The sequence below is a fragment of the Moschus berezovskii genome, chromosome 13, assembly GCF_049115385.1.
Source record: "Moschus berezovskii isolate FMDL1 chromosome 13, NW_MosBer_1.0, whole genome shotgun sequence".
NCBI classification, from domain to species: domain Eukaryota; kingdom Metazoa; phylum Chordata; class Mammalia; order Artiodactyla; family Moschidae; genus Moschus; species Moschus berezovskii.
In genome coordinates this window covers 65,148,936-65,176,699 of record NC_142472.1, presented here as the reverse complement: position 1 = coordinate 65,176,699, position 27,764 = coordinate 65,148,936, and the positions used below count along the sequence as shown (strand labels likewise).

The 27,764-nt window shown below is 38.7% G+C and overlaps 1 protein-coding gene across 2 annotated transcripts; it reads left to right on the top strand.

The window, feature by feature from the left end:
• The first annotated feature begins 19 nt into the window (after positions 1–19).
• On the top strand, positions 20–27,764 carry MRPS31 (mitochondrial ribosomal protein S31). 2 transcript variants are annotated; one of them, XM_055426194.2, is made up of 7 exons: positions 21–245; positions 5,104–5,388; positions 8,253–8,408; positions 9,145–9,285; positions 12,082–12,161; positions 16,940–17,083; positions 27,464–27,764. In XM_055426194.2, exons 1-7 carry the CDS (start codon positions 121–123, stop codon positions 27,691–27,693), a joined length of 1,161 nt encoding a protein of 386 aa, XP_055282169.2. In that variant the 5' UTR covers positions 21–120; the 3' UTR covers positions 27,694–27,764. The 2 variants fall into 2 exon arrangements, with proteins under 2 accessions (XP_055282170.2, XP_055282169.2); XM_055426195.2 differs by lacking the exon at positions 5,104–5,388 and having other exon boundaries at positions 20–245.

Sequence of the window (27,764 nt, the reverse complement as noted above, 5' to 3'; positions counted from 1 at the left end):
GCCGGAACGCTAAGGGAGAGGAGCGCGCCGGGCCGGGGAACGGAAGCGGGAGCCGGGGGGGCGTGTTTGGTAGAGAACGCGTCGTCCGCCGGTGTTCCAAGTATTGTCCGTTTCTTGGAGATGTTCCAGAGGGTCTCGGCGGTGCTCCCTTTTCGCCCCTTTTCCCGGCTCCCTCTGTGCTCCGCAGGCCCGGAGGCATCGGCGGCCACCGTTGTGCCCCTCGCTTCTCCGCACGGAACTGTCAGGTACCGCGTTTCCGCGCTGGTGGGCCCGCAGGTCTTCAGGCACCCCCTGTCCCGGCTCCGGCACATTCAAGTTTAATCTTTCTCCGGAGCCCTGGGGTCCCTGTTGTGACCCGCGAGAGCTTAGAAGCCGCCGCTTTAACTCTGAGCAAGGGAAAATCCCAGAAAGATAAGGTGACTTGCCCAAGGTCATAGCGTGCGTGGGGAACAGCTCCGTCACAGGCCTGGGCCGCTGCCCTCTGCTCTACCACCTACCGCCCCTCATCTCTCTTTCCGCTTCTCCCCTCATTTTATCCAGGTTCCTGAAAGCGAAATTGTTTTGTTTTATGTACTTTTTTTTTTTTAACTCCCAAGACTGTGATGATCTTATACCTACCTTAATTATTGAAAGCGCGGATCTTTATGCCAGCACTGGGGTTAAGCCCGGAATACACAGTCCTGCCATCGCAGAGCTTAGAGTTCCACCAAGTAGACAGTTCAAGTGTAGTGGAGTAACCGCTGAGATAATGTGAGTAGCGCCTAACACAGCAGAATTCGTCGAACAGGTAATAGCTGGATGAGCAGAGACGCCTGACCGTGTAGGAGAGCTTCAGGGTGTCCTTTCTGGAAAGAAGCCTGGTAAAATCTGAAGGGGGCCCGAAGGTTTGAGTTAGCCAGGCAAGAAAAAGATTTGCAGCATCAATTCAGTTCAGTCGCTCAGTCGTGTCCGACTCTGCGACCCCATGAATCACAGCAAGCCAGGCCTCCCTGTCCATCACCAACTCCCGGAGTTCACTCAAACTCATGTCCATCGAGTCGGTGATGCCATCCAGCCATCTCATCCTCTGTCGTCCCCTTCTCCTCCTGCCCCCAATCCCTCCCAGCATCAGAGTCTTTTTCCAGTGAGTCAACTCTTCGCATGAGGTGGCCAAAGTATTGGAGTTTCAGCTTTAGCATCAGCCCTTCCAATGAACACCCAGGACTGATCTCCTTTAGGAAGGACTGGTTGGATCTCCTTGCAGTCCAAGGGACTCAAGAGTCTTCTCCAACACACAGTTCAAAAGCTTCAATTCTTCGGTGCTCAGCTTTCTTTATAGTCCAACTCTCAAATCCATACATGACCACTGGAAAAACTATAGCCTTGACTAGACAGACCTTTGTTGGCAAAGTAATGTCTCTGCTTTTTAATATGCTGTCTAGGTTAGTCATAACTTTCCTTTCAAGGAGTAAGTGTCTTTTAATTTCATGGCTGCAATCACCATCTGCAGTGATTTTGGAGCCCAGAAAAATAAAGTCAGCCACTGTTTCCCCATCTATTTGCCATGATGCTTGATGTTTATTCTCTGATAACTCCTATGATTGTGAAATCTTAGTTCTGCTGCATGTATATTTCATGCAGATTGATGTGGGACTCATTTGGTTAAGTACAACCTGCAGCAGGTTAGGAGCACTGGGAATGGGAAGAAGTAAGTAGCTGGATAGAGAATTGGATTGATGAAATTGCTGGGACGTGATATATGATGAGATAAGGGTAGGGTGGTAGAGACAGCAAAGATTTCAGCCAGTTGCCTTGGAGGATGAGAGTATCCTTAATGTTTACAGAAGAATGAGGAGCAGTTTTGAGAAAGCTTTGAAAATACATTGTAATTTTTAGAATACAAAAATACAAATTTATGGAAATATCGCAGTGGAAACAAGCCCAGGTGGAAGGTTAGGTCAGTTTAGTTCGGTTGCTCAGTCCTGTCCGACTCTTTGCGACCCCATGGACTGCAGCAAGCCAGGCCTCCCTGTCCATCACCAACTCCCAGAGTTCACTCAGACTCATGTCCATCGAGTTGGTGATGCCATCCAACCATCTCATCCTCTGTCTCCTCCTGCCTTCAGTCTTTCCCAGCATCAGGGTCTTTTCCAGTGAGTCAGTTCTTCACATCAGGTGGCCAAAGCATTGGAGTTTCAGCTTCATCGTCAGTCCTTCCAATGAATATTCAGGACTGATTTCCTTTAGGATGGAGTGGTTTGATCTCCTTGCAGTCCAAAGGACTCTCAAGAGTCTTCTCCAACACCACAGTTCAAAAGCATCAATTCTTCGGTGCTCAGCTTTCTTTATAGTCCAACTCTCACATCCGTACATGACTACAAGAAAGTTAGGTCGGGCTCGAGTTTTATTATTTTAGTGTTATACAGTTACTATTAAAATACTAGTTATTATTTGTTTAGTGTTATCAGTCAGTTCAGTCACTCAGTCGTGTCCGACTCTTTGCATACATGATATTCCTGGAATAATATAGATTACTTTCAGTAGTGCTAGAGCAGTGTTGGAAGAAAACATTGAAGCACAGGTTATATGTGAGATTTATTCTCCTGATTGTCACCTTTCTGTTATGAAACCTTTAGTGTTAATTTGACTTTCACATGTGAAATCGTAATTAGCTTTTTCCTGAATTCATTGGTACCACATGTTGAGTATTATATTGAGGCTCCTGTATACTGATTATAAGGATACTGATTATGCAGTTGGTTTTCATTCTCATTTTTAAGTTGTTCGATGTGTTAGCCTCTGACAATTTTATGAGCAGATCAAAGAGTTTCTTTCAGCATTTTTGGAAAAAGCCATTTTCTCTTTCATTAAAGGATTTCATAAGGGTTTCATAAAGGGCTTCCCCAGTGGCTCAGTGATAAGAAATTCACCTGCAGTGCAGAAGATGTAAGAGACTTGGGTTCAATCCCTGGGTTGGGAAGATCTCCTGGAGGAGGGTATGGCAACCCACTCCAGTATTCTTGCCTGGAGAATCCCATGGACAAAGGAGCCTGGTGGGCTTCAGTCCATAGGATCGCAAAGAGTTGAACATGACTGAAGTTCATTGGAAGGACTGATGCTGAAGCTGAAACTCCAGTTCTTTGGCCAACTCATGCAAAGAGTTGACTCACTGGAAAAGACCCTAATGCTGGGAAGGATTGGGGGCAGGAGGAGGAGGGACGACAGAGGATGAATAGTTGGAGGGTATCACCGACTCGATGGACATGGGTTTGGATAGACTCTGGGAGTTGGTGATGGACAGGGAGGCCTGGTGTGCTGCGGTTCATGGGGTTGCAAAGAGTCGGACACGACTGAGCAACTGAACTGAACTGAAGTGACTGAGCAGGCACACAGTAAGCTACCACTTACTAGCTATGAGAACTTGAGATACTGTTTAACCCATTGTCTTATGCTGTTTCTTGAGATCATTGATTAAATGCAGATCGTTAGGCCTGATTCCAGACTTACCAGCTGAGAATGTCAGGAATTCATGTTTTAAATTTAAGTTCCCTTTTTGATTCATATAACCTCTAGAGGTTGCTGCTGCTGCTGCTGCTAAGTCACTTCAGTCGTGTCCGACTCTGTGTGACCCCATAGACGGAAGCCCACCAGGCTCCCCCGTCCCTGGGATTCTCCAGGCAAGAACACTGGAGTGGGAGAGGTTAAGAACCACTAATTTAACCTGTTTGGGCAGCAGTTTCTTCTATAATGTGGAAGAATATAATAATACAACATGTCCTGTAAGATTGTAAGGATTAAATGACATAGTAACATGGCTACTCAGATGTGGTCCTCTGACAGGCAGCATCAGGATTACTTGGGAACCTGTTAGAAATGCAGACTGCAAGTCCCTCCCCAGATTTGCTGAATCAGAATCGTTGTTAGAACCAAAGAATCTGTGTTTCAGTAGGTCCTCTAGGTAGTTATGAAAGTTTGTGAAAGTGTTCCAGCCTGTTAGCTTCATGAGGTAGGGCCCTTGAGATTCATTTAGTAATGTATCATCAGTGCCTGGAATAGTGCCCAGCACAGAGTAGATGTTTACTATATTTAATCAATGACTTTCATAGGTTATACCCTGTTACCGAGACTAGCACATTCACTAGTTTTTAAAGTGCTTCAATGTCAACTATATCAAAAGTTTCTTAATGCCACAAACTGTAAAATTAGACATTTGGGTTCTTTAGACATTTGGGAAATCTTTTTCTGTATGAGTTTGAAATAGATGGGATCGTTTGTGTTGTTCTTTTTCATAAATGAGTCTATAAAGAAGAAAGCAGAAAGGCAACTCTAGTCACTAAATATTCTTTTTTTTCTGTCCCATTTTAGCTTAGTTTACAGAGAGTGATTGGTTAAATGACATTGGTAGCTCAAGTGAGAAAGTTGAAAAGATTAGAATCACAGCCAGGAATTTTTTTTTTTTTTTAAGAAAGTAACCTTTGTTATTGATAGAAGTTTCTTTATTTCATATTGTTTAATTGTGAGATATTCCTATGTCTTGTTAAGAACAAGAACTTGGCAGTCTGTGAGTTTTGGGTTTAAGAATAATACATTGAAATTTATTAACCGTGTCAGTGTTTTGCAAACACTGTTATGGAACACACAGACAATGATATTTGTATTAACACCAGACCTTGAGGTAAATGGAAGGAGGCAAGAGACGGGCACTCCAGGAGCTGCTGGCCCCGATTAGCCTTTGCTGCGCTCAGGTGGTCAGCATCTCAGCACACCTGTAACTTATTTGTGCTCACCAGTGTGTCTTAGGCCTTAGTGAGCTCTGAGCCACATGGCCTTGGGTAAGTTGGATCTCTGGTTTCCAGTTTCCTTATCTGCAAAATGGGGATAATACCTACCTTATGAAGTTGATGTGGGTGTGAGAAAATATACATAAAATGTTGCACAAAACTAGGCACACAGTATGTGTTCAAGAAATGTTAAGTGCTGTTCTTATGGTTGCTAACAACAATAGTAAGCAAAAAGGAAGACTTTGAACTGAAAAAAATTTAAATCCATTGAAGCAGTGTTTTGAGCCCTGGCTCTGTTATTTTGCATTACAGTTCCATTTTTTTTTTCCTTTAATCTTTTCAGGACAAAAAGTAATATCCAAAGATATTTTAGCACTAACAGCATGATCTGTAGCAAGAAAGATGATAAGTCTGTTCCAGCCTGTGAAATTTCCAAGGAAACGGAGAACCAACAGAGTATAAAGGAGAATAAGAAAAAAGACTTGGTAAATATTATTAAGGGCATGAAAGTTGAATTAAGCACAGTAAATGTACAAACAACAAAGCCACCCAACAGAGGACAGCTTAAAAGTTTGGAAGCTGCAATTGGCAGACTTCAAAAATCTCCAGAAGATGCCCCCAAAAAGAGGTAAATTGAATTGCAATTTGAATTTTTTTTTTAAAGTAATTTTGAAGACTCCAGTAAACTTTTTCTCTCAGAAAAAAAAATTTTTTTAATTAGAGCACATTGGAGATATGGAATTAATGAAAACTAAATATTAGTTTGTAAACACAGACTAATAATTACATGAGAAATACTGTTATTGTTCTATATTTAAGTGGCCATTTGTATAGTCTAGAGAGAGGAAAAGGATAATGATCTAATTGAGAATTCCACATTCTTTTACATATTTATCAGTTGTTAACTGCATTTAATTGCTTTAAGCTGTTTATCAACAAATTGTTTACATCCTGATTTGAAGGTAGCTTTGTATCTCTGAAAGACTTCTTTATTTGAAATTTCATTAAAAAATTCCACCTAGGGTAAAATTTTGGCATGTTAATTACAGCTGTTTTATATGACTTCCTTTGACCAGTAATTCCAGGGCTCTCAGCTTATGTGGTTTCTTAAAAGTATTATAATTCTTGTGCTTGTCAAAAGAGTATAATATTTTACTGAATCTAAGTACAATCATGGTATTTAGCATTTTGTTGTACTTTCTATGTCAATATTTTGTTTTAGTTTTATCAAAGTATATAAATAATGATTGTACCAGTGACATCATCAATAGTAGGAAATGTGGCTTTAAGATCCCTATCTGTCACTTAGCAGAATAAACAGATAATGCAGATTTCTATACTTAGAGTGATAACATTTTTAAGTTAATTTTTATTACAGTTGCTTTTCAATGTTGTGTTAGTTTCTGCTGTACAGGAAAATAAATCAGCCATACATATACCTATATCCCCTCCCTTTTGGACTTCCTTCCCATTCAGGTCACCATGACTTAACATTTTAATGGAATTGTTTGATTTCTGTATCGTATCAAAACTACCACTGGAAGGCGTAACTAGGTAGAGAGTATGCTAATTCAAGCAGGAAACACCCGTAATAAGTATCTTCTCCTCCTTTTTAGAAATAATGTAAACCAAATTAAAATATGTATACATATGATTAGATAATATTCAGACACACATTTTAAAATATTTATGAAGAATGAGGTTTTTGCCCCAGTTTCCAGACCTGTTTATGATCCCTTTTGCTTTTTTATTATAATTTAATTAACTGTTAATGAAATGGTTCAGATGTGATTGCTTTGCAGAGAGTCAGTAAATGAAAAGTGAAAGTAAAGGTCTCAGTTGTGTCCGACTTTTTGTTACCCCATGGACCATACAGTCCCTGGAATTCTCCAGGTCAGAATACTGGAGTGGGTAGTAGTTCACAGTTGCTGACAGACATGGCTAATATTTCCCTTTGGTACTCCGGGGTGCCTTAGGGCACAGTTTGGGAACCAAGGTCCGGGTCTATATTGAGCTCCCTGTGAGAGGCCCTGGAACCACATCTTTAAGTTTCTTAGAATTCCTGTTGTCTGAAAGGCCCTCTAAGGCACCATCTTAAATCTTTCTAAGATCTTAGGTTTTTATAGTCATGCCCACAGCTTTGAATCCAAATGTATCATGAAGCCTAATAAGACCCCTGGTGGGTAGAGTGGTAACCAAAATTTCTAGCTCATACTTTAACTAATATCCTCTTAACCAACCAGCTGCCTGCTCTGATTTCAGCTACCTATTCTTTAAGGTCCCCTTTCAGTTTCTGGTAACATTGATTTACGTACAACTCTCGCTCACAGCTTCCTTGAGGGTTTCCAGGCTCTAGTAGTCTCTTTGAGGCCAAGCTTCAGGGATTTGGGAACCTCAGCTTTCACGTTACACATCATTTCCTGAGATAGAAAGCCAAGTAAAGTAAAACAGTAATTTGGATACCACTCATTGAGATGGCAATTATTTTCTAGTGAGTTAAAAAATGTAAATAACTTCTTTTTTGTAGCTGGCATATTTTTCTCTTACCCTAATTTACTGAAGAATAGCCTTTTTTTTTTTTAGCTTATGGAGCATGTAAAATATAAAGTAAAATCCTGTGATGAAGTTTTGATAATTATCACATCTTGCCATTCTTGTGTCATCTATACTTTCACTCACTTTCCATCTCCCATTTGATGATTTATGACCCCCCCCCCCGCCCCTGGTAAAATTACATACATTAAAGTATACAGATCTTAGTGGCAGGATATTTACAAGTTGATGTGCATGTGGAACCCCCACACTTACCAAGATGCAAAGCATTCCCCAGCTTCACCTTCCCCAACAGTAATCTGTCCTGAGGCAGCCACTGTTCTGATTTTTTCTTTTCACCTTAATTTGGCCTCTTGATATGAGTAGAATCATGGAAGATACACTTTTCTTTAATCCAGCTTCTTCCATTCATTTTCATACATGTGACGTGAGCTGAGTACTATTCGTTGCATGGATATACGTCACAGTTTATCTATTCTGGTGATAGTGCTTTGGGTTGTTTCCAGTTTGGGGAGATTTTGATTAAAACTTATATAAACAGGTTTCATGACTTTTATATTTGCTTGCAGTCTGTATTGTTTTTTGAAATAAAATGGCATCTAATTTAAAAATCCACAAATTTATCCTTTTTGAGGCTGACCCCTCATCCCTCCACCTTCATATCTTGTTCTGAGTTAGTATTGTGCTTCATTAAGGATCCATTAACTTGAACTTTCAGCATTGTAACACTTACTATAAAACTGATACCTCATATTTAAGAATTCTTTTTTTTTAAGTTTATTGAAGTGTAGCTGATTTACAATATTAAGATTCCTTGATTTTGTTAGAAATTGAATGGTACTTTTTGAATGCCAAGTTTTTACCCAGGAAATCAAATTTGACTTTCCACTGAAGTCATGCCTCTGCCTCTCATGTGTTTTCCGTGTTCTTTTTCTGCAGCAAGTCCCTGAGCCCGGAGTTGGTGGCGGCTGCGTCTGCAGTTGCTGACTCTCTCCCTTTTGACAAGCAGACCACCAAGTCGGAACTGCTCAGACAGCTCCGGCAGCACGAGGAAGACTGGAAGGCTCAGAAGGATGCAGAGAAACCCAGAATTAGGTGAGTGAGTCAGATAGCCGTGCCAGTGGCGCTGATGCCTCCAATAGGCTGGCTTCGCTCAGTGCATGCTGAACAGTATACGTAATATATCCATTCGTATGTAAAGAATGCCTCGTAAATATTAGCAGTTTGATTTCTGTTATAACTCACATGTTGATAAGGAAGATCACAGTTTTAGAAGAACAGTGGAATGGTTAAAACTTCTTTTGAGAAGTTACCTAATTCTTGTCCCTGAAAAAGAAGTGGTACATTCAGTAATGTTATTAAAAATAATAAGTAACAGAATAAGGATTTCTCTGAGAAGATTTTTGTTTTAGTTAAGTAATATGCTGCTTTTATGCACAATATGATTGCTCATTTTATTTGTATTTGAACAAACGTAAGGCAGCAAGTAAAAATGGCTACATTTCAACTTTAATGCAGCTTTTTAATCTAGGTGATAGGGATACAGATACTGATTGTATTTCCACTTCTCTGGAAGTGAGTTTCTGATGAGTGACACCTTTAATCATGTTTTGAATGAACATTTCTGAATAGCACTTTTAAAAGAGCAGCAGCGATCTTAGTGATTTGTGGTACTGATACACAACATACAGTCTTTTATTTAGACATAACTTTTTGTTCATTATTAGTACATAGAAGTGAAATAAGAATTATATGAATCTCATGTTTCAGAAAGTTCATTACCCTTCCATAGCTAAAATTTCTAACACACTTGACCTTTCTCTTTTTTCAGTTTCAGTAACATCATATCAGATATGAAAGTTGCCAGATCCTCCACAGCAAGAGCTAGCACACGACCAGTGCACCAGATACAGTTTGACGAAGGGGCTGATGATTTTGTTGACCAAGAGAAGACAGCTGATCTGAGAAAAAGGTACTCAGGCTCTGCAGTCGATTTGATTTGATTTGTTGAACTGTTGATTTACCCTGTTGCCGTGAATATTCTTGCTGTTGGGTATCTGAGCATCACGGATACATTTATATCTGTCTCCATAGTCTCTGCTTACCATCTCCTAGAATGGAAAAGGTGTACTGGGTTTAGCAGCCTTCCATTTTCTATCTTGTAAATCACAATGGGCCCTGCCTCACATTTACCCTGATAAACGGTCTCCTGATTTAGAGTACGTGGAGCTGACCAAATTCTGAACAAATGAATGTTTTATGAGAAGCATTATTTTTCATTCTGATGTAGTATATTCATGTAGCCTTTACTTTTCTCTATAATCATCTTTCTTCATACCTTGAGAAATGACCCACCATCAAAAAAAGGAAGAAGATCCATTATAATACCTTTAAGTGGTAGCTTATTTTTGGCAATCTCAATTTGGTAATTTGTAGTTCTTAAAGCCGGAGAAGACAATGGCAAGCCACTCCAGTACTCTTGCCTAGAAAATCGCATGGACAGAGGAGCCTGGTGGGCTGCAGTCCATGGGGTCGCTACTAGTCGGACATGACTGAGCGACTTCACTTTCACTTTTCACTTTCACACATTGGAGAAGGAAATGGCAACCCACTCCAGTGTTCTTGCTTGGAGAATCCAGGGACGGCGGAGCCTGGTCGGCTGCCGTCTATGGGGTCTCACAGAGTCGGACACGACCGAAGCGACTTAGCAGCAGCAGCAGCAGCAGTTCTTAAAGATGCTAAGCCATGTCTTACATAGTTATTTTATAGTAGAAAGCTGTCTGTGTTTACGTAAAGTTTGTGCTTTTCTCCCTCAAGCCTGTGAAGTGAAAGTTGGGGAGAGAAAGCTGCATACTTAGCATGGTCTGACAAACACTAACTGAAGTGTATAGCAGGATGTGCTGACAGTTGGCATGTTTCTGTCTGTTGCTTATTCCATGGATTTTGTTCTACGTATCATCTCAGGAACCTGAGTTAGCTCCTTCTGGGAATTAAATTATTAATTTATACAAGAGGATTGGAAAAGATGGTCAGCAGTTAATAAAAGAAGTTCAGAGGTTATAGTGACTTTGGAAGATTATTTGAATTAAAGTAATTTCTGTCTCTATGACATAGAATGAAGTAGAATGTATCACTTGGAATTTAACTTAAGATTCCCCCAGTAATGACCTATATGGGAATAAAATCTTAAAAAGAGTGGCTCTATTTGTTTATATAACAGACTCACTTTGCTGTACAGCAGAAACTAACACAACATTGTAAATCAATTGTACTTGAGTAAAAAAAAAAATTCCACAAAACACCCTAGAAAACTTCACAAACAAAGAGCTTCTCCCAAAATATTTAACTGTAGTCATCTTTAAATCAGTCTTCGAGTCAGTCTCCTTTGAAATGATTCCATACAACTACATCAGAATGCTGTATCATAGGTTGATTTTTAATGATTTGAACTGTCATCAGAAATTAGAAGGTGACAAGGCAGAAGCTAAAAAAGTAGGAAAGGGGTTTATGTGCCTGCATTAAAAAGCTGCTTTCAGGACTCTAGAATAAGGGGAAGCAATGATGAGATACCAGATTGTTCACCTGCTCTGACTTGGAGCAACCTGAGACAACCCAGGCCTTAACTGATTCCTTCTATTAGAGATGGAGAAGTGTGAATCACAAGTGCTGGCTTTGGAGCCACTCTGGCCTGCACTGTGCATCTGACTAATTCTGGGACTGGACATCTTTCATAGTCCTGTCTGTCTGTTTGCCTACCTGTGAAATGCTGAATATGAAGCCCTAGGGCATAGCTCAAATGGTAAAGAATCTGCCTGCAAGGCAGTAGACTCAGGCTCAATCCCTGGGTCAGGAAGATCTCCTGGAGAAGGGAATGGCTATCCACCCCAGTATTCTTGCCTGGAGAATCCCATGGACAGAGGAGCCTGGCGGGCTACATACAGTCCATGAGGTCCCAAATAGTGGGAGACAACTGAGCGACTAACACTTTTCACTTATCTAATTTTAACATGATATTTTAATTTTTTTCAGTTAATTTAGTAGAAAAAAGTAATTTGATCCAGAGAACAATTCAGTTATTTTAAAAACTAACCTTCCAGTTTATAACCTAGTGTTTAATCTGCCAGTAAATTTTTTCAAATAAAAATGTGAATTGATGCATAAAGCAGTTGATTAAAATATACAAAGAAAAGTTACCTGTTAACTCTGTGACATTAATTTTGAGTTAACTAAATAGTTTTGTAAAGAAAGTTACTCATAATTTTAAAATTACAGAATGATCACTTTGCGAGTGGGGATGTTTTGATTTTTTTATGCAGTCTTTTATAATTATAATTCGTAATTAAGAAGCATGCAGTGTTTTCTACCCTTAAACGAAGACAAATATTGACTTTAACAATTTCTAAGAGCATATTTTGGTATCTTTCCACAACATCAGATTTTCTAAAACCTTAATATGAAATGGATCAAATAAAAATTGTAGCAAATTAAGCTGATCTTTTCAATTAGGTATTTTGGAAGTTAAATTGCTGTAACTGCTTTGCTGTATTATGATGCAAAAATTCAGGTGAATTTGTTCCTATTTTTAATTGTTAGTCCTAAAGACACGCGGTTTAATTCAAATGTCTGGTGTGGGTCAGTGGAATTAATTTTAATTTTTTTTTTAACTTTTAATTTTTATATTGACTTTCATATAAAAGATTCCTCTCATAAACTATTTTTGTTGACCATGTATAAAAATATTCATTAAAATAATTTTTTTCTTTTTCAGTTTTAGGAAAAATATATACAAGGGGAAGAGACTTAATATTTTTGAGCTTAAGGCAGTTACTGAAGAGGCACCTGAAACAGGTTTGTTAAGAAAATAAGACTGTTCTCCTGAAACAAAAGTGATCATGGGTGCCTTTGCCCTGGTCATTGATACTGGAGGGAGAGGAGTTGCTGAAAGAGCCTAGCCATCCATTCCAAACCCTAGAGTTTTCACACACTAGCAAAAAAAAAGTAACACTATATCTCAGGCGTGGAAATGTTCTATCTTTGAAAAATGTCCTATTTTGATTGCATCATAATCAGGTATTTTGATATTCTATCCTGTCATTGACCATTCGTACTCATGTTCTTGTCTGACTCTGCGACCCCATGGACTGTAGCCCTGCCAGGCTCTTCTGATGATGGGATTTTTCAGGCAAGCATACTGGAGTAGGTTGCCATTTCTTCTTCCAGGGGATTGTCCTGACCCAGGGATCATACCCCCATGTCCTGCATTGCAGTGGATTCTGTACTCACTGAGCCATCAGGGAAGCCCTGTCTACCTGGATCTTGCTTATTCACGTAGTTGTTAACATGCTTGAGTTGGTCAGGTTTCCCCTTTGAAATGTTGCAGCCCCGTGGGACACAGGAGGTAAGTAGGATCCAGATCTATAGAGTGGCTGCTAACCTGGGTTAAAATGTTAATGATCAACTGTTACACTATTTGCAACACACCTCCGCATTCTGAAAGAGATGGGAATACCAGACCACCTGACCTCCCTCTTGAGAAACCTGTGTGCAGGTCAGGAAGCAGCAGTTAGAACTGGACATGGAACAACAGACTGGTTCCAAATAGGGAAAGGAGTACATCAAGGCTGTATATTGTCACGCGGCTTATTTAACTTATATGCAGAGTACATCATGAGGAACGCTGGGCTGGAAGAAACACAAGCTGGAATCAAGATTGCCGGGAGAAATATCAATAACCTCAGATATGCAGATGACACTACCCTTATGGCAGAAAGTGAAGAGGAACTCAAAAGCCTCTTGATGAAAGTGAAAGAGGAGAGTGAAAAGGTTGGCTTGAAGCTCAACATTCAGAAAACAAAGATCATGGCATCTGGTCCCATCACTTCATGGCAAATAGATGGGGAAACAGTGGAAACGGTGTCAGGCTTTATTTTTCTGGGCTCCAAAATCACTGCAGATGGTGACTGCAGCCATGAAATTAAAAGACGCTTACTCCTTGGAAGGAAAATTATGACCAACCTAGATGGCATATTAAAAAGCATAGATATTACTTTGCCAACCAAGGTCCATGTAGTCAAGGCTATGGTTTTTCCCATGGTCATGTATGGATGTGAGAGTTGGACTATAAAGAAAGCTGAGTACTGAAGAATTGATGCTTTTGAATTGTGGTGTTGGAGAAGACTCTTGAGAGTCCCTTGGACTGCAGGGAGATCCAACCAGTTCATCCTAAAGGAGACCAGTCCTGAGTGTTCATTGGAAGGACTGATGCTGAAGCTGAAACTCCAATACTTTGGCTACCTCATGTGAAGAGTTGACTCATTGGAAAAGACCCTGATGATGGGAGGGATTGGGGGCAGGAGGATAAGGGGACGACAGAGAATGAGATGGCTGGATGGCATTACCGACTCGATGGACATGAGTTTGAGTGAACTCCGGGAGTTGGTGATGGACAGGGAGGCCTGGCGTGCTGTGATTCATGGGGTTGCAAAGAGTCGGACACGACTGAGCAACTGAACTGAACTGAACTGAAGACATCTTAATGTCTAGAAGAGGAGATGTCATTTATAGATGCTAACTTGTAGAAATGGTTTTGAGATTATTTAGGAGATGGGAAGGAGAGCATTCAGGAAATGTATTTAGTGGACTTGTAGTGTTTTTTCTTAACACACTTAGTCGGTTAGTTTTTGTTCTCTTCCCTCTTTGGGCGAGAAGTCAAATTCCTTAGTCACCATTTTAATCCTAGTTAAAAAAGAACTAACAGTGTCCTCTTGCTTGACATTAAATTTGTTTTACTGATAGCTTAAAGTAAGTGAAGAAACTCCATATAAATGGTCTATGCTTATAAGTGACTTTGATTTCTAAAGGTTGTAAGTTAGCTTTTTGACCCTTGGTAGAAACAGTTTTAGTTCTGATATTTAATTTCCTAGGCTATCTTGCAGTGGCTTTATCAGTTATAGAAACATCTGATTTTCCCACTATTCAATAAATCTCTTGACATTGGTGGCTAGGTCTCATTGATTTTTGTATACTGAATAGCCCCTAGCCAGGTGGCTTACAAATAATGGGAATCTGTTATCTTAAATCTTTTTTTTTTTAACAAATTGAACTATAAATACCGTGGAGAAAAGGCATTAATTCAGTCACTGTTTGTTCATTTAAACTGAAAATGAAACGAGGTGACCAACCCCCTTCTTGTATTGTGACAACTGCATTCTGTTGTAGATGATTGATGAAAAGGAAGTGCCAAAGCACAGATGTGGAGAATGGATCACCTCTCCCCTGTTGAGGTGGCGGCTCTTTTCTGGTTGCACTGTGCACTAGCAGGATCTTAGTTCCCCGACTAGGGATTGAACCGGTCTACCAAGGTGAATCTTAACCACCGGACCTCTGGAGAATAACAAAGTGGCAACTCTTAAACTTGTCTCCAAAAGGGAATTTGTTGACAGGGTAACTACTGTTGTCTGCCTAATGAATGAACAACCAGAAGAGGCACATGGATTCTTGAAGGAGCCAGCTTGCTTTTTTAAGTCAGGCGTCTTATTCCTAAAACTTAAAATGAGCTGGCCCAGAGGTACTGAAGGTATATGTATTTTCTAAAATAATATTAAGTGATTATGCTCTATTAAGGAAAGTAATGCACAGATTTATATAATGTACTCTATTGAAGGCATTTTAATCAGCTCTGCTTGCATGAATCTGAAGAAAGTCTTTTGTTCCCAATTAAATTCAAGCATCGCAACAGTGTGCAAACTTACATTTAGTGTTTTTTCACTGCTGTTTCCCTACCATATGTTGATAAAAATAATGCTTGACATGTTGTTGGCATTCATTAATTATTTATTAACTGACTGAATGAGTTCTTCGATCCCATGGTTCCCAGATTTTGCTCCCTCCTGATGCTAAAGCTGAAACTCGAATACTTTGGCCACCTCATGTGATGAGTTGACTCACTGGAAAAGACTCTGATGCTGGGAGGGATTGGGGGCGGGAGGAGAAGGGGACGACAGAGAATGAGATGGCTGGATGGCATCACCGACTCGATGGACATGAGTTTGAGTGAACTCTGGGAGTTGGTGATGGACAGGGAGGCTTGGTGTGCTGTGATTTATGGGGTCGCAAAGAGTCGGACACAACTGAGCGACTGAACTGAACTGAACTGAAGTTCTTACCACTGCTGCAAAGGATGGTGTCTTAGACCCAAGTGCTTATCCTGGAGTAACCTAGAGCTGAGAGGCAAAACTCATGGAAAGAGTTTTGGTGTTGCGTAGATCTTGATTATTCAAATTCAGATTCTGCCTTACTAACCTCTCGGAGTCTCCCTTTTCCCACTTATGAAATGTGGGTAAATATACAGCTCCAGGATTAAATGAGATAATATAATTAAAATGTGAAGTAGTGTCTGGATGGACTTCCCAGGTAGCTCAGTGGTAAAGAATCCACCTGCCAATGCAGGAGACTCAGGAGACACAGGTTCAATCCCTGGATCAGGAAAATCCCCTGGAGAAGGAAATGACAACCCACTCTAGTATTCCTGCCTGGGAAATCCCATGGACAGAGGAGCCTAGTGCGCTACAGTCCAGAGGGTCACAAAAGAGTCGGACACTACTTGGTGACTAAACAACAGTGCCTGGAACACAGTGGATGTTCAGTAAATAGTTGCGACTCTTAATGATGATTATGGAAAAACATAAGTTGATCAGTGTCCACTGAATAAATTCAAAAGTTGTAACCATGATAATTAAATTTTCTGTTATGATTACTCTGTGGCTAATTAGCCTAAGTCTTCTCCTTATCAGATGTACAAGACCAACATACTTCATATGTAGCGGTCAGTGTGGGGTCAGGCATAGTCATACATGAACCTCCATGTACAGATCTATGTGTGGATCCTTTTAAGTAAGTAGAAGTAAAATGATGGTGTGATAGGTGTATTCTTAACTTCTTAAGAAACTGCCAAACTCTTTTACAAAGCGGTTGTACCATTTTACATTTCCACCAGCAACAATTAGTGGGAATATGACTCATTCTTCAAAGATGTCTTGAATTTCTAAAGCAAATAAATGATTGAAACGTGATATGGTGATCATAATAGGCTAACATTTTATTACCTTACTCATAGAGTTGGTTGCGAGGATTAAATGGACAAATGTATAAAAAGCATTTAGCACAGAGTAAATGCCCAGTATACATTAACGGTGTTATCATTGTCATTGTTATTGTAATTTAGTTTACATTAGTAACTTATCTTGACAGACTAAAAATAAACAGTCTAGACTTTAAAGATCGAAATCATATGTTGTATAAAAGTTTTCACATTCATCAAAAGGATCCTTGAACAAAATGGACATTTCTTTTCCCCTTTCCAGTAGAAGGGACTGTGAGAATAGAGGTTAATTACCTAGCATTGTAGTAAAAACAAAAGTTGAGGCTTGCAGGTATTGTGGTTGTAGTCTTTGTGTATAGTTTTTGTTTCCATTTTAGCTGTCAGAGAGTGACCTTTCATTATATACTGTTTAATTATGAGTTTCAAGATCTGAAAATATATTGCCAGTTCAGAGATGATGATAACATTTTTAAAAGAAAGATAATTACATAGAACTGTGCATACTTCTTATGTCTTTATTCTACAGAGGCAGCACCTTCTCTTTGGGATGTAGAATTTGCCAAGCAGTTAGCAGCAGTTACTGAACAGCCCTTTCAGAATGGTTTTGAAGAGATGATCCAGTGGACAAAAGAGGGGAAATTGTGGGAGTTCCCAATTAACAATGAAGCAGGTAAGTCTTAACATCAGAGTTTATGAAACTCTGAGATTAATCTGGTAGATGTTCAGTTGTAGGTTCTGGATATTTACCTGAATTTCAGAACTTAGTATAGATATCTTTGTGTTTTCCTAAAAGAAATATGATGGTGTTTTTAATAAGAATACTAAGATTTCACTTAATTCTGATTGTTCGGTAAGAGAGTGAAGTTATATTGCAGAAATGACATCGTGAATTTCTATGACATCCACGTGTTGAAAACCGCAAATGACGGTTTTGTGCTTGTTAAGCAGGAGGTAACCTGGTAAATCTTCTAATACATTAAATACTGGATAATATCATCCTTCAGTTTGGGGGAACATTACAACTCTTTAAGTCTTACCCTAGTATCTTTTATTTGAACCATTGCATTAATGAGGCACATGTTTCTTGTATTCAAAACCTCTCAAAGCAGATATGTTTGGAGTCTTTGAACTTCTTTGGAACTCTGGCTTCATACCTAGATACTTTGAGCTGGTAATAAAATATTATCTACTTTCCTGGAGATCTTTCTGGAGGTGTTACCTCTTCCTCAGTCAAAAGGAAAATAGTATTAACTATGCTATTTATTTTTTATGGCACCCATGATATCATCAGCTAAACATGTCATTGAATTTTTATAGATGTATTTTCAGTCAGAAGAGATTCATTTACTTTTATGGTAAGATTAGCTAGAAGTTGCAAACACCTCAGGAAGTCTTAGGAAAATGTAGTCCATATTTTAATCTTTGTAATATTCTGTACTGTAATATTTTAATTTTTGATAACCTTTCATTTGTTTGGATAAGTGGGATAGAAGTTTAAATAGTCTTATATTTACATATAGTAGTATTTTATATTGGAGAAGGCAATGGCAACCCACTCCAGTACTCTTGCCTGGAAAATCCCATGCATGGAGGAGCCTGGTAGGCTATAGTTCATGGGGTCTCGAAGAGTCGGACATGACTGAGCGACTTCACTTTTACTTTTCATTTTCCTGCATTGGAGAAGGAAATGGCAACTCACTCCAGCGTTCTTGCCTGGAGAATGCCATGGACTGAGGAGCCTGGTGGGCTGCTGTCTATGTGGTCGCACAGAGTCGGACACGACTGAAGCGACTTAGCAGCAGCAGCAGTATTTTATATAGGAAGACTTTAGGGACTTACAGATCCTTTATCAAATTCTTAATATTTTAAATATTTGTATGATATATTCAATAATATAGAAATCTGTGTTTCATCTGTTACATAATGTACATTCTGGAAGGTATCAGGGTATGGTAAAAAAACAAAACCCAAATCTACGGACTTGTTTGTGTAAACCTCAATGCAGATTCCAACTCTGTCAGTTATTAGCCATTTGCCTCTGAAGTAATAATTTAACCTCCTGAGATTTAGTTTCCTCATCTGTAAATTAAAGAAACCTCATTGGAAGAATGTAAGAATTAGATAAGTTAGTGAGTTGCTCAGCACAGTTCTTGGCATATAATACTTAGGAATAAATGTTAGTTCCTTTCCCCTCTTGTATGTGATCATAGAATTTTAAAGTAGCAAAAAAAAACTAAGAAATACAATCTGTGATGTTAAGGGAAGGCTTCATTCCATATTTGTTGAAGCTTGGATGTTCCAGGTCCTCTTGGTGACAAAAATGTTTTAAAACCCTTTTTTGAGGTAGAATATGCGACTTGACTTAAGAGAAACAGTGAACTTTGGTGGTGAGCGTTCAAGTGCCCTCCGTTCCGTTCCGTTCTGTCGCTCAGTCGTGTCCGACTCTTTGCGACCCCGTGGACTGTAGCCTAACCAGGCTTCTCCATCCATGGGATTCTCCAGGCCAGAATACTGGAGTGGGTTACCGTTTCCTTCTCCAGGGCATCTTCCCGACCCAGGGATCGAACCCGGGTCTCCCGCATTGGAGGCAGACGCATTAACCTCTGAGCCACCAGGGAAGCCCTAGTGAGGCTTAATCTCTCCCAACCTCACATCCTCCATCTTATAAAAAGATAGAAATAATAATAAGACTTAATTTATGGGATTCTTCTGAAAAACAAGTGAGATTATACAAGTCACCATCATCGTCCCTGTTTCTACAATGATGGTATTGTGAGGGGATTTGCTGTTATAACTCTTTTCTATAACATTTTTAAATCTTAAAATATTCATGAGGATGTTGTATATTTTCTAGGCACCACCAAATAGGATAGTAGGAAAGCATGAATTGGTGGTACATTGTCATCAGCAGTGAAACATTTCAGTTTATCAAAATCTTGGGTGTTCACATGCCAAAGGAATTTATCTTAGATTTGACCTAGTTTTTGAGAAAGTGTGATTTTTGAAAAAGGAAAAAAAAAACCAAACATGTTTTCTGGTCAGGTTGGGGAAATAAATGTGACATGTGTCCATATACACTGTACACATTATTGATGCTTTGAGGTCAGAAGGGGAGGTGTCTTATTTCCAGCTCCTGAAGGCAATTGTTATCTGAATGAAAAACAGGAAGGGAACTGTGGAAACTTTCTCACTTTGATCACTCCCCTCAGAACACACTTAGGATCTTCTCAATACTTTAATAAGGGGACTGGCCTTAGAACCTGGAGTCTTAGCCCTTTAGTAACGTTCTTTTATGTTTCTTATACTTCAGTTTTAAGAGTAATGAAATATCATGCTCTCTCTCCTAATAATTAGTTTCATGAAGATTCACTTTGATACTTTTTGGAAAAAGATTCCCCCTGCCCCCACAGTAAAAACAGGGGCTTACCATGTCAGGTTGGGAACACATGCTAAAAACAACTTAAAGGCATGTCCTGTGTTTACAATTTACTTCCCAGTGTTGTGTCTTTCTGTTACATTAAAAAAAAAAAAATTCTGTTGTTTGTTTTGCCACTTAAAATGTAAAAATTGTCTTTCCAATTTGAGTATTGTGTTTTTGGCCAGTTAAAACCTCGCTTGTCCTTTCTGATGTGCTTAGATTTATAAGAATGGTTGCTGCTGCTGCTCAGTCTCTTCAATCGTGTCCAACTCTGTGCGACCCCATAGACAGCAGCCCACCAGGGTCCCCCGTCCCTGGGATTCTCCAGGCAAGAACACTGGAGTGGGTTGCCATTTCCTTCTCCAATGCATGAAACTGAAAAGTGAAAGTGAAGTCGCTCAGTCATGTCTGACTCTTAGCGACCCCATGGACTGCAGCCCACCAGGCTCCTCCGTCCATGGCATTTTCCAGGCAAGAGTACTGGAGTGGGCTGCCATTGCCTTCTCCGTATAAGAACAGTTAGGTGGAATTATTCCCAGTTAGATTTTGCAATAAGATCACTTTTATTTTAGCTTTGGCTTTATCTAAATTTAATCCCATTTTTATCACTACCCAGTTAACAAGAGTCTTGCTCTTGAATATTCATCAGCCATGTATATACCACCAAATTACAGGTATCTTTGAAATGCCCTCCAAGAGTAATTCTCAGTTTGGAGGCTTCAGTGGGCAAAAAAGCTCAGTCATGCTTTTATTTTTAGGTTGGTTTAAATTTGTTCACTTATAACATACCATCCTTTGCCAGGGTGTCTGGAATGAGCGCTATAACATGAGCTAGCAAGAAGAGTTAGAAAAGCTCAGAATTACCATAAAACTCAGTGGTTGTTATGTGGGAGGGTATAGTGTGGAGAAAATTGGGGCAAATATAAAGATGATTAGGTGTGTGTTGTCTGAAACAATCTGCTGGTTGTTTCAGATGGTGGCCAATGAACAAGAGCCTCAGAGTACTGCCAGGAAAAGAAATAATAGTTTTGACAAAATAGAATTGAAAACAAGTCAAAGTGAAAGTGAATTTGCCTCAGTGCTGTAGTACACTCTTTGTCAAATTGGTCGTTGCTATTAGCTGGATTTTACCTTTTATTTGCTGTACTGTATTTTTAGCCATAGTCAGTAATATTAACAAATTATTGACCGGGGGATTTTTGCAGAAACTAATGCCTGTGGTGTTAATACGTCTCCAGTCAATAATGTGTTAAATTGCATTCACTAATATTTAAAGCATAATTAGACAAAGATTTAACCTATGTTGCTTTAGTTGATTGTACACCACTGGGGTTTCCTTCTTGTCTTTAATTTTCTACTCTTATTTTTTCCTTACTATGTTTTCTTTTGCTTATTAAAAAGTATTTTAAGCTATAGAAATGAATGTATGAAAGTTTACTCACAAAAACGTAATACAGAAGAATAAAGAATAAACTTTACCCCTCAGATCCCACATCCACCTTAAAAGATAACTTCACATTTATTTGTTGTTCTGGTCTAAATAGGGCCATACAATACATACAGTGTCCTGTAGCTTTTTATTTATTTTTACTTAACACTATGTCTTAAGCATTTCCTTGTCAGTACATAGAGATCAACTTTGTTTTAATATTTCTGTAAAATGGGAACTATTTATGTATTCTGTACTATGCCATTGTATGAGTGACTGAAATTTATTTTTACCATTTTCCTATTGATGAATAGAGCTTTAGTAAATCCTCTTGTACATATCCTTCTGTCCGTGTCTGGGTACGTTAATTCAAGGGTCAATCAATCAGCGTATTTTAAATTGCAATAAATACGGACACATTCTCTTCTAATAAGATAGCCAGTCAATCCCCCAGCTGGTGAGGATGACTCCACCATTGGTGGGAGTGGGGAGGAATGATTCACTAATCAGCATACAGACTTTCACTTAATTCCCCTACTTATCAATTAAATGATTCATTCCTCTTTTTGTTTTAGTTTCTCCAAAAAATAAAACTGCCCATCTTCTTTGGGAGATGGATTGTGTAGTTATCTAGAGGTACATGTAGAAGGTGGATCATGGGAGATCTAATTATCCCCTAAACCAGTTTTAATTAGTCTTCTGTTTTTGTCCCTCATCCCCATTCCTAATTTCAGTGGTAGATGGTGCCACTAATTTCCAAAACCTTTGATGTCTGTCTGCTTCTTAATTTGGTTTTAGCATTTTCAACTCAGCTGAGTCAGTTACTACTTATCTGTCCACTTTCCTTCTAACATTTTGGTGATAACTCCTGTTGCTGTTTCATTTTCTGTTCTGTTATGTTTGAACTTTTATAATTTTTATTCCTTTTATTGCCATTTAGTAGGTGTTAAAAGGGAGCAGAGATTTTAAAAATCATGTGTTCAATCTACTACATTTTAACTAGAAGTCCTTGTTGCTTATCTTTTAACTGTTCAGAGTGTCTTTAACCAACAGAGGTTTTGAAATGTCTGGACGTAGATCTCTTAGCTTTTTCCTGTTTAACCTATCTGGAACTTAATATAGTATCCCTTCTTTATCACATTCTCTTTTTTTTCCCTTTGTTTTATACTTCCCAGTACTACTTGGCTTTCTTCACTCATTGACTCATTCAGGAAGGGTCTGTTCATTATACCTTCTCAGTTAAAAAGATGATAGATTTATCATCTAGAGAAAGAGTAATAAGATAAGATCACCTATGCCCTTAGATGCTTTTCCCCCTAATATAGCATAGTCATAATTTCTGTACTTGTCTAACTCATTATGACTTTATGTCAGAGATAGTTGTTCTTTTAATGATTTAATAAATTAATTATTGATCTTGTATTAGCAAGATTAACTTGTAACTTGATCTTGTATTAACTATTTTTAAAAATAGTTTCTCTTGCACAGTTTTCTGTCTTAAGTCTTATATCTTAAGTATGTCTAAGGATTCTAATAACTAACAACCATAATAAACATTCAATCCAGGAGTCACCCTCAGATTTTTTAGAACAATTATTACCTTGATTTATTATGTTTCCAATGCTACAGACCTTATTTTTTAGCCCTAACATGCTGTGTTCCAAGTGTTATTGAACATTGAGACCTGCCTTGTTTTTCATATTACATTAGCCATATTGATATTTTTTCTTTAAAAGAATATTGTCATGTCGAACTATAAGCAGTATTTGATGATACGGAAAAGGTCTTTAGCAGAGGGAGACTTTTTTCATTTTTGCCTCTATACTGCATTTTCCCCATTCCTATCCCCAGGTGCGTATGCCTTAAAAACAACAACAAAAAAGTAAAGATGGAACAACATGCTTGCCTGGTGAAGTAAACTGTTGATAACCGTAGAGAATTCTCAACGGGATTCAAGGAAAGGTTTTTTAAAAACAATAATTTGTCTGAAAAAATACACATGAATTTAGGGAAAGGGCTAGAAGGATATACACCTTAGAAGTGATTAGTCTTGGAAGTAATCGGCCTTGAAAAATGTGAATAGGAGCTTTGGAGGGTTGTGGGATAGAGAACAACTTCCATTTAAAATATTCCTGCATGTCTCTTTTCCTATTTCATTGAGTACAACATGCTTTTGTTTTTCAAAGTGTGAAATGTCTCTGAAACTGACGCACCTTACTGTGTTAGTCGGGCCGCAGTGACGAGGTGGCTGCCATTGCCTGTTGTGGGCATGCATCTCAATTTGCACTGGGGGCATCAGAAGAGGCCATAGCGCAGCCCTTAGGAAATGCTGCATCACAGATGTTCTGAATGGAATGTTGCAAAGCATGGCCACTGACAGCTCAGAGCTGAAAAGCCAATTCAGAAGAGCTGGATTCTGAATGTGGAGTCACTCAGTCACGTCCAACTCTTTGCAACCCGTTAAGACTGTAGCCCACTGGCGTCCTCTGTCCATGGAATTCTCCAGGCAAGAATACTGGAGTGGGTTGCCATTCCCTTCTCCAGGGGATCTTCCTGACCCAGGGGTTGAACCCGTGTCTCCTGCACTGCAGGCGGATTCTTTACTGTCTGAGCCACCAGGGGAGCCTGAAGAAGTCTTAGGAATACCTTAGCCAATTCTGTTTTTGCTACATAACAAACCACTCCAAACTTAGTAAAACAACACTTAGTAAAACAACAGCTAAGTCATAACTGCTCATGAGCTTATGGGTTTTCTGGTTGGTTTGGGTAGGTGCCTGGGGTTGGATCATTCTAGATTGGTTTTTCTCACATGTCTAGCTGGTGTTGACTGTTGTCAGGGGAGGCGATAAGGGGGTTATATGTCACTCATCATTCATGGGCTAGGCTGGGCTTGTTCATCTAGCTGTAGAAGAGTTCCTAAAACAATAGTAAAGGCTTTTCAGGCCTTTGCATTGCGTTTGATAATGTCCCATTGACCAAAGCAGGTCACCTGTCCAACCTCGAATTTAAGAGTTGGAGCAACAGGCTGTATCTACCTCTTTATGGAAAGAAGGACAAAGGCACGTTGCAAAGGGTTATGTATACAAGCATAGTAGTGTGTGGCCATTTAGCAATCTAATGCCTTGATTTGTTCCTTGTGTGTTTTAGTTTTTTAAAAGTGATGACTAGATCTTTAAATGTTCAAATAAAATTTTAAAAATCTCTTTCAATAAGTGGAAGATAATTCTAACTGATGAGAAAGCATTTTTAAACTGTTTTTGAGATAATTATGGGTTCATGTGCAGTTGTAAGAAATGATAAATATTCCATATACTCTGTCCCCATTTTCCACTAGTAGTTACCTCACGTGTAAGCACAGGACAGCATCACAGCCAGTCAGCCAGCATCGATAGTGCTTCAGCCATGTTCAGATGTCACCAGTTTCACATGTACTCTATTGCCGAGTGTGTTTGTGTGTTCTCTGTAGTTTTACCATATATGTAGGTTCATGTGACCATTACCACAGTCAGGATGCAGAAAGTTCTGTCACCTCCAGGATCTCTCTTATACCCTTTTATAGCCACATTTTACTCACCTTCCACTGCCTCCTCTTCTTAGTCTCTGATCCCTGGCAATCACCAAATCCATTTTCCATTTCTCTAATTTTTCAATAAAGACATACAAATGGAATCACATAGTGTGTAACCTTTTTTCCAAGCGCCCCGCCCCCCTCCACACACTTAGGATAATTAATTTTCTGGAGATTTATCCAAGTTGTTACATGTGACAGTAGGGGTTTTTTTTTGCTATTGTTTTTATTGCTGAGTAATATTCTGTGGTTCAAATGTACCTTATTGTTTAACCATTCACCTGATAAGAGACATCTGGGTTGTTTCCAGTTTTTGGCTGTTAACAATAAAGGTGCTATAAATATTCATGTACAGGTTTCTGTATGAATACAAATTTCCGTTTTCCTGGGATAAATACCTAGGGGTGCAATTGCTGGGTTGTATGGTAGTTACGTATTACTTTTTAAAGAACCTTTCAAGTTGTTTTCAGAGTGGCTACGCCATATTATATATATAGTTAAGACCATTATCCGTTCTTTGTTAATTCGAAGTGTGAAGTTTTGATTCTTTTTCTTTCTGGTCAGTGATACCCAGTTCTCCTGGCACCATTCATCGAAAAGACTGTCCTTTCTCCGTTGAATCATCTATGCATCTTTGTAGAAAGTTGGCATATTCGTGTGGATCTGTGTTAGTCTGCTAGGGCTTCTGTAACAAAATATCGTAGACCGGGTACCTTAAACAACAGAATAGACTTTCACATAGTCTGCAGGCTGGAAGTCCAAGACCCAGGTGTTGGCATGTTAGTTTCTCCAGAGGTCTCTCTCCTTGGCTAGCACATGGCCACCTTTTCATTCAATTGTGTTTTTTACCACGAATTATTTATATTAATTTCCAACTGTTTGAAGATTTTCCTGCTGTTTTCCTGTTACTGATTTCTGTGTTGATTCCTTTATTATCAGAGAACATAATGTGTATTATTTCAGTTATTTTAAATGTGTTGATGTTTGTTTTGCGACCCAGTGTACGGTTAAACTAGATGAGCGTTCCATGGTTGCTTGAAAAGAGTTTGTGTTCTGCAGTAGTTTGGAGTGTTCTGTAGATGTCAATGTAATCCTGGGTTAATATTTGGTTCTTCTCTGTCTTTGCTAATTTTCTACTTGGCTGTTCTATCAGTTGCTGACAGTGGGATAGTAAAACTATAATTGTGGATTTTTCTATTTCTATATTTCTATCAGTTTTTCTTTCATGTATTTAGAAACTTTTGTTTGGTGAATGCATAATTCACATTGCTATCTTCTTAGTGGGTTAATCCCTTTATTATGTAATATTCCTCTTTCTAGTATTTGCTCTGGAGTCTACTTCATCTGATGTTCATGTAGCCACTCATGCATTCCTTTCTAAAAATTAATGTTAGCAAGATACGTCCTCCTCCATACTTTCAACACCTATGTTATAGGTGTTTGAAGTGAGTTTCTTGTATACAGCATATAGTTGGATCATGTTTTTCTTTTGATTGGTATAGGCCATTTACATTTAAGTAATTATTGATCTGTTAGGATTTAAGTCTCATTTTGTTATTTGTTTCTATTCATTTTTCTGTTTCTCACTCCTCTGTCTTTTCTTGGCTTCCTGTGAGTTGCCTGAATATATCTTAAGATTCCATTTTATGTATTTTTTAGTGTAGTTTGTATAGTTTTCTTAGTGGTTTCTTTAGATATTAAAATATCCATTAGTAATAATTACTGCTCCATTTTGAATATTTGTAAAATGTTTCATCTGTGGGATCGCACAGAGTTGGACACAACTGAAGCGACTTAGCAGCAGCAGCAAGCAGTGTAAAAGAGTTTTACAAGCTTTCTGTCTATTTAATCTTTACAAAAACCCCATGAAGGAGGTGTTGTTCTAATGCTCATTTTGTGCCCGAGGAAACTGATGTTTAGAGAAGTTAATTTGCCCAGTCACATGGTTGTTAAATTGGTGAGCAAACCTCTGTCTGACTCTAAAGTTCATGCCTTTAACTGTAATACTACCTCATTAATGTTAGTTTTATAGTGTAGTAGGTATTTTTGGATTAATTATTTATTTTTATTGGAGGCTAATTACTTTACAGTATTGTGGTGGTTTTTGCCATACATTGACATGAATCAGCCATGGGTGCACATGTGTCCCCCTGTCCTGAACCTCACTCCCTCCCCATCCCACCCCTCTGAGTCGTCCCAGTGCACTGGCTTTGAGGGCCCTGTTTCATGCATCGAACTTGGACTGGTCATCTATTTCACATATGGTAATATACATGTTTCAATGCTATTCTCTCAGATCATCCCTCCCTTACCTTCTCTCGCAGAGTCCATAAGTCTCTTCTTTATATCTGTGTCTCTTTTTTTTTTTTTTAAAAAGGGTAATTTTTATTTATTTATTTATTTTTTATTTTACAATATTATATTGGTTGGTTTTGCCATACATTGATATGAATTTGCCCCGGGTTTACATAAGTTCCCCCTCCTGAACCCCCCTCCCAATATCTGTGTCTCTTTTGCTGTCTCGCATATAGAGTTATCATTATCATCTTTCTAAATTCCATATGTATGTTTTAATATACTGTATTGGTGTAGGTTTTACATTCAAAATTGTAATGTATTTTGTCTCATTTCCTAGGTTTTGATGATGATGGTTCAGAATTTCATGAACATATATTTCTGGATAAATATCTGGAGGGTTTTCCAAAACAAGGACCAATTCGCCACTTCATGGAGCTGGTGACCTGTGGCCTTTCCAAAAACCCATATCTGAGTGTTAAACAGAAGGTTGAACATATAGAGTGGTTTAGAAATTATTTTAATGAAAAACAGGACATTCTAAAAGAAAGTGGCATACACTTTAGTTGAAAACCATGGAAATTTTTCTTTCAAGCTGTTGGAGATTCATATTATAACTAAATAAAATAATTTTACTAGAA

What these genes read in the sequence shown, in the direction of transcription:
- MRPS31 (XM_055426194.2), top strand. Translation starts at nt 121, where the DNA reads ATGTTCCAGAGGGTCTCGGCGGTGCTCCCTTTTCGCCCCTTTTCCCGG. An exon ending in ACAGCTGATCTGAGAAAAAG is followed by an intron (nt 9,286 to 12,081) that starts GTACTCAGGCTC and finishes TTTCTTTTTCAG; the next exon opens with TTTTAGGAAAAATATATACA. An exon ending in CCCAATTAACAATGAAGCAG is followed by an intron (nt 17,084 to 27,463) that starts GTAAGTCTTAAC and finishes CTCATTTCCTAG; the next exon opens with GTTTTGATGATGATGGTTCA.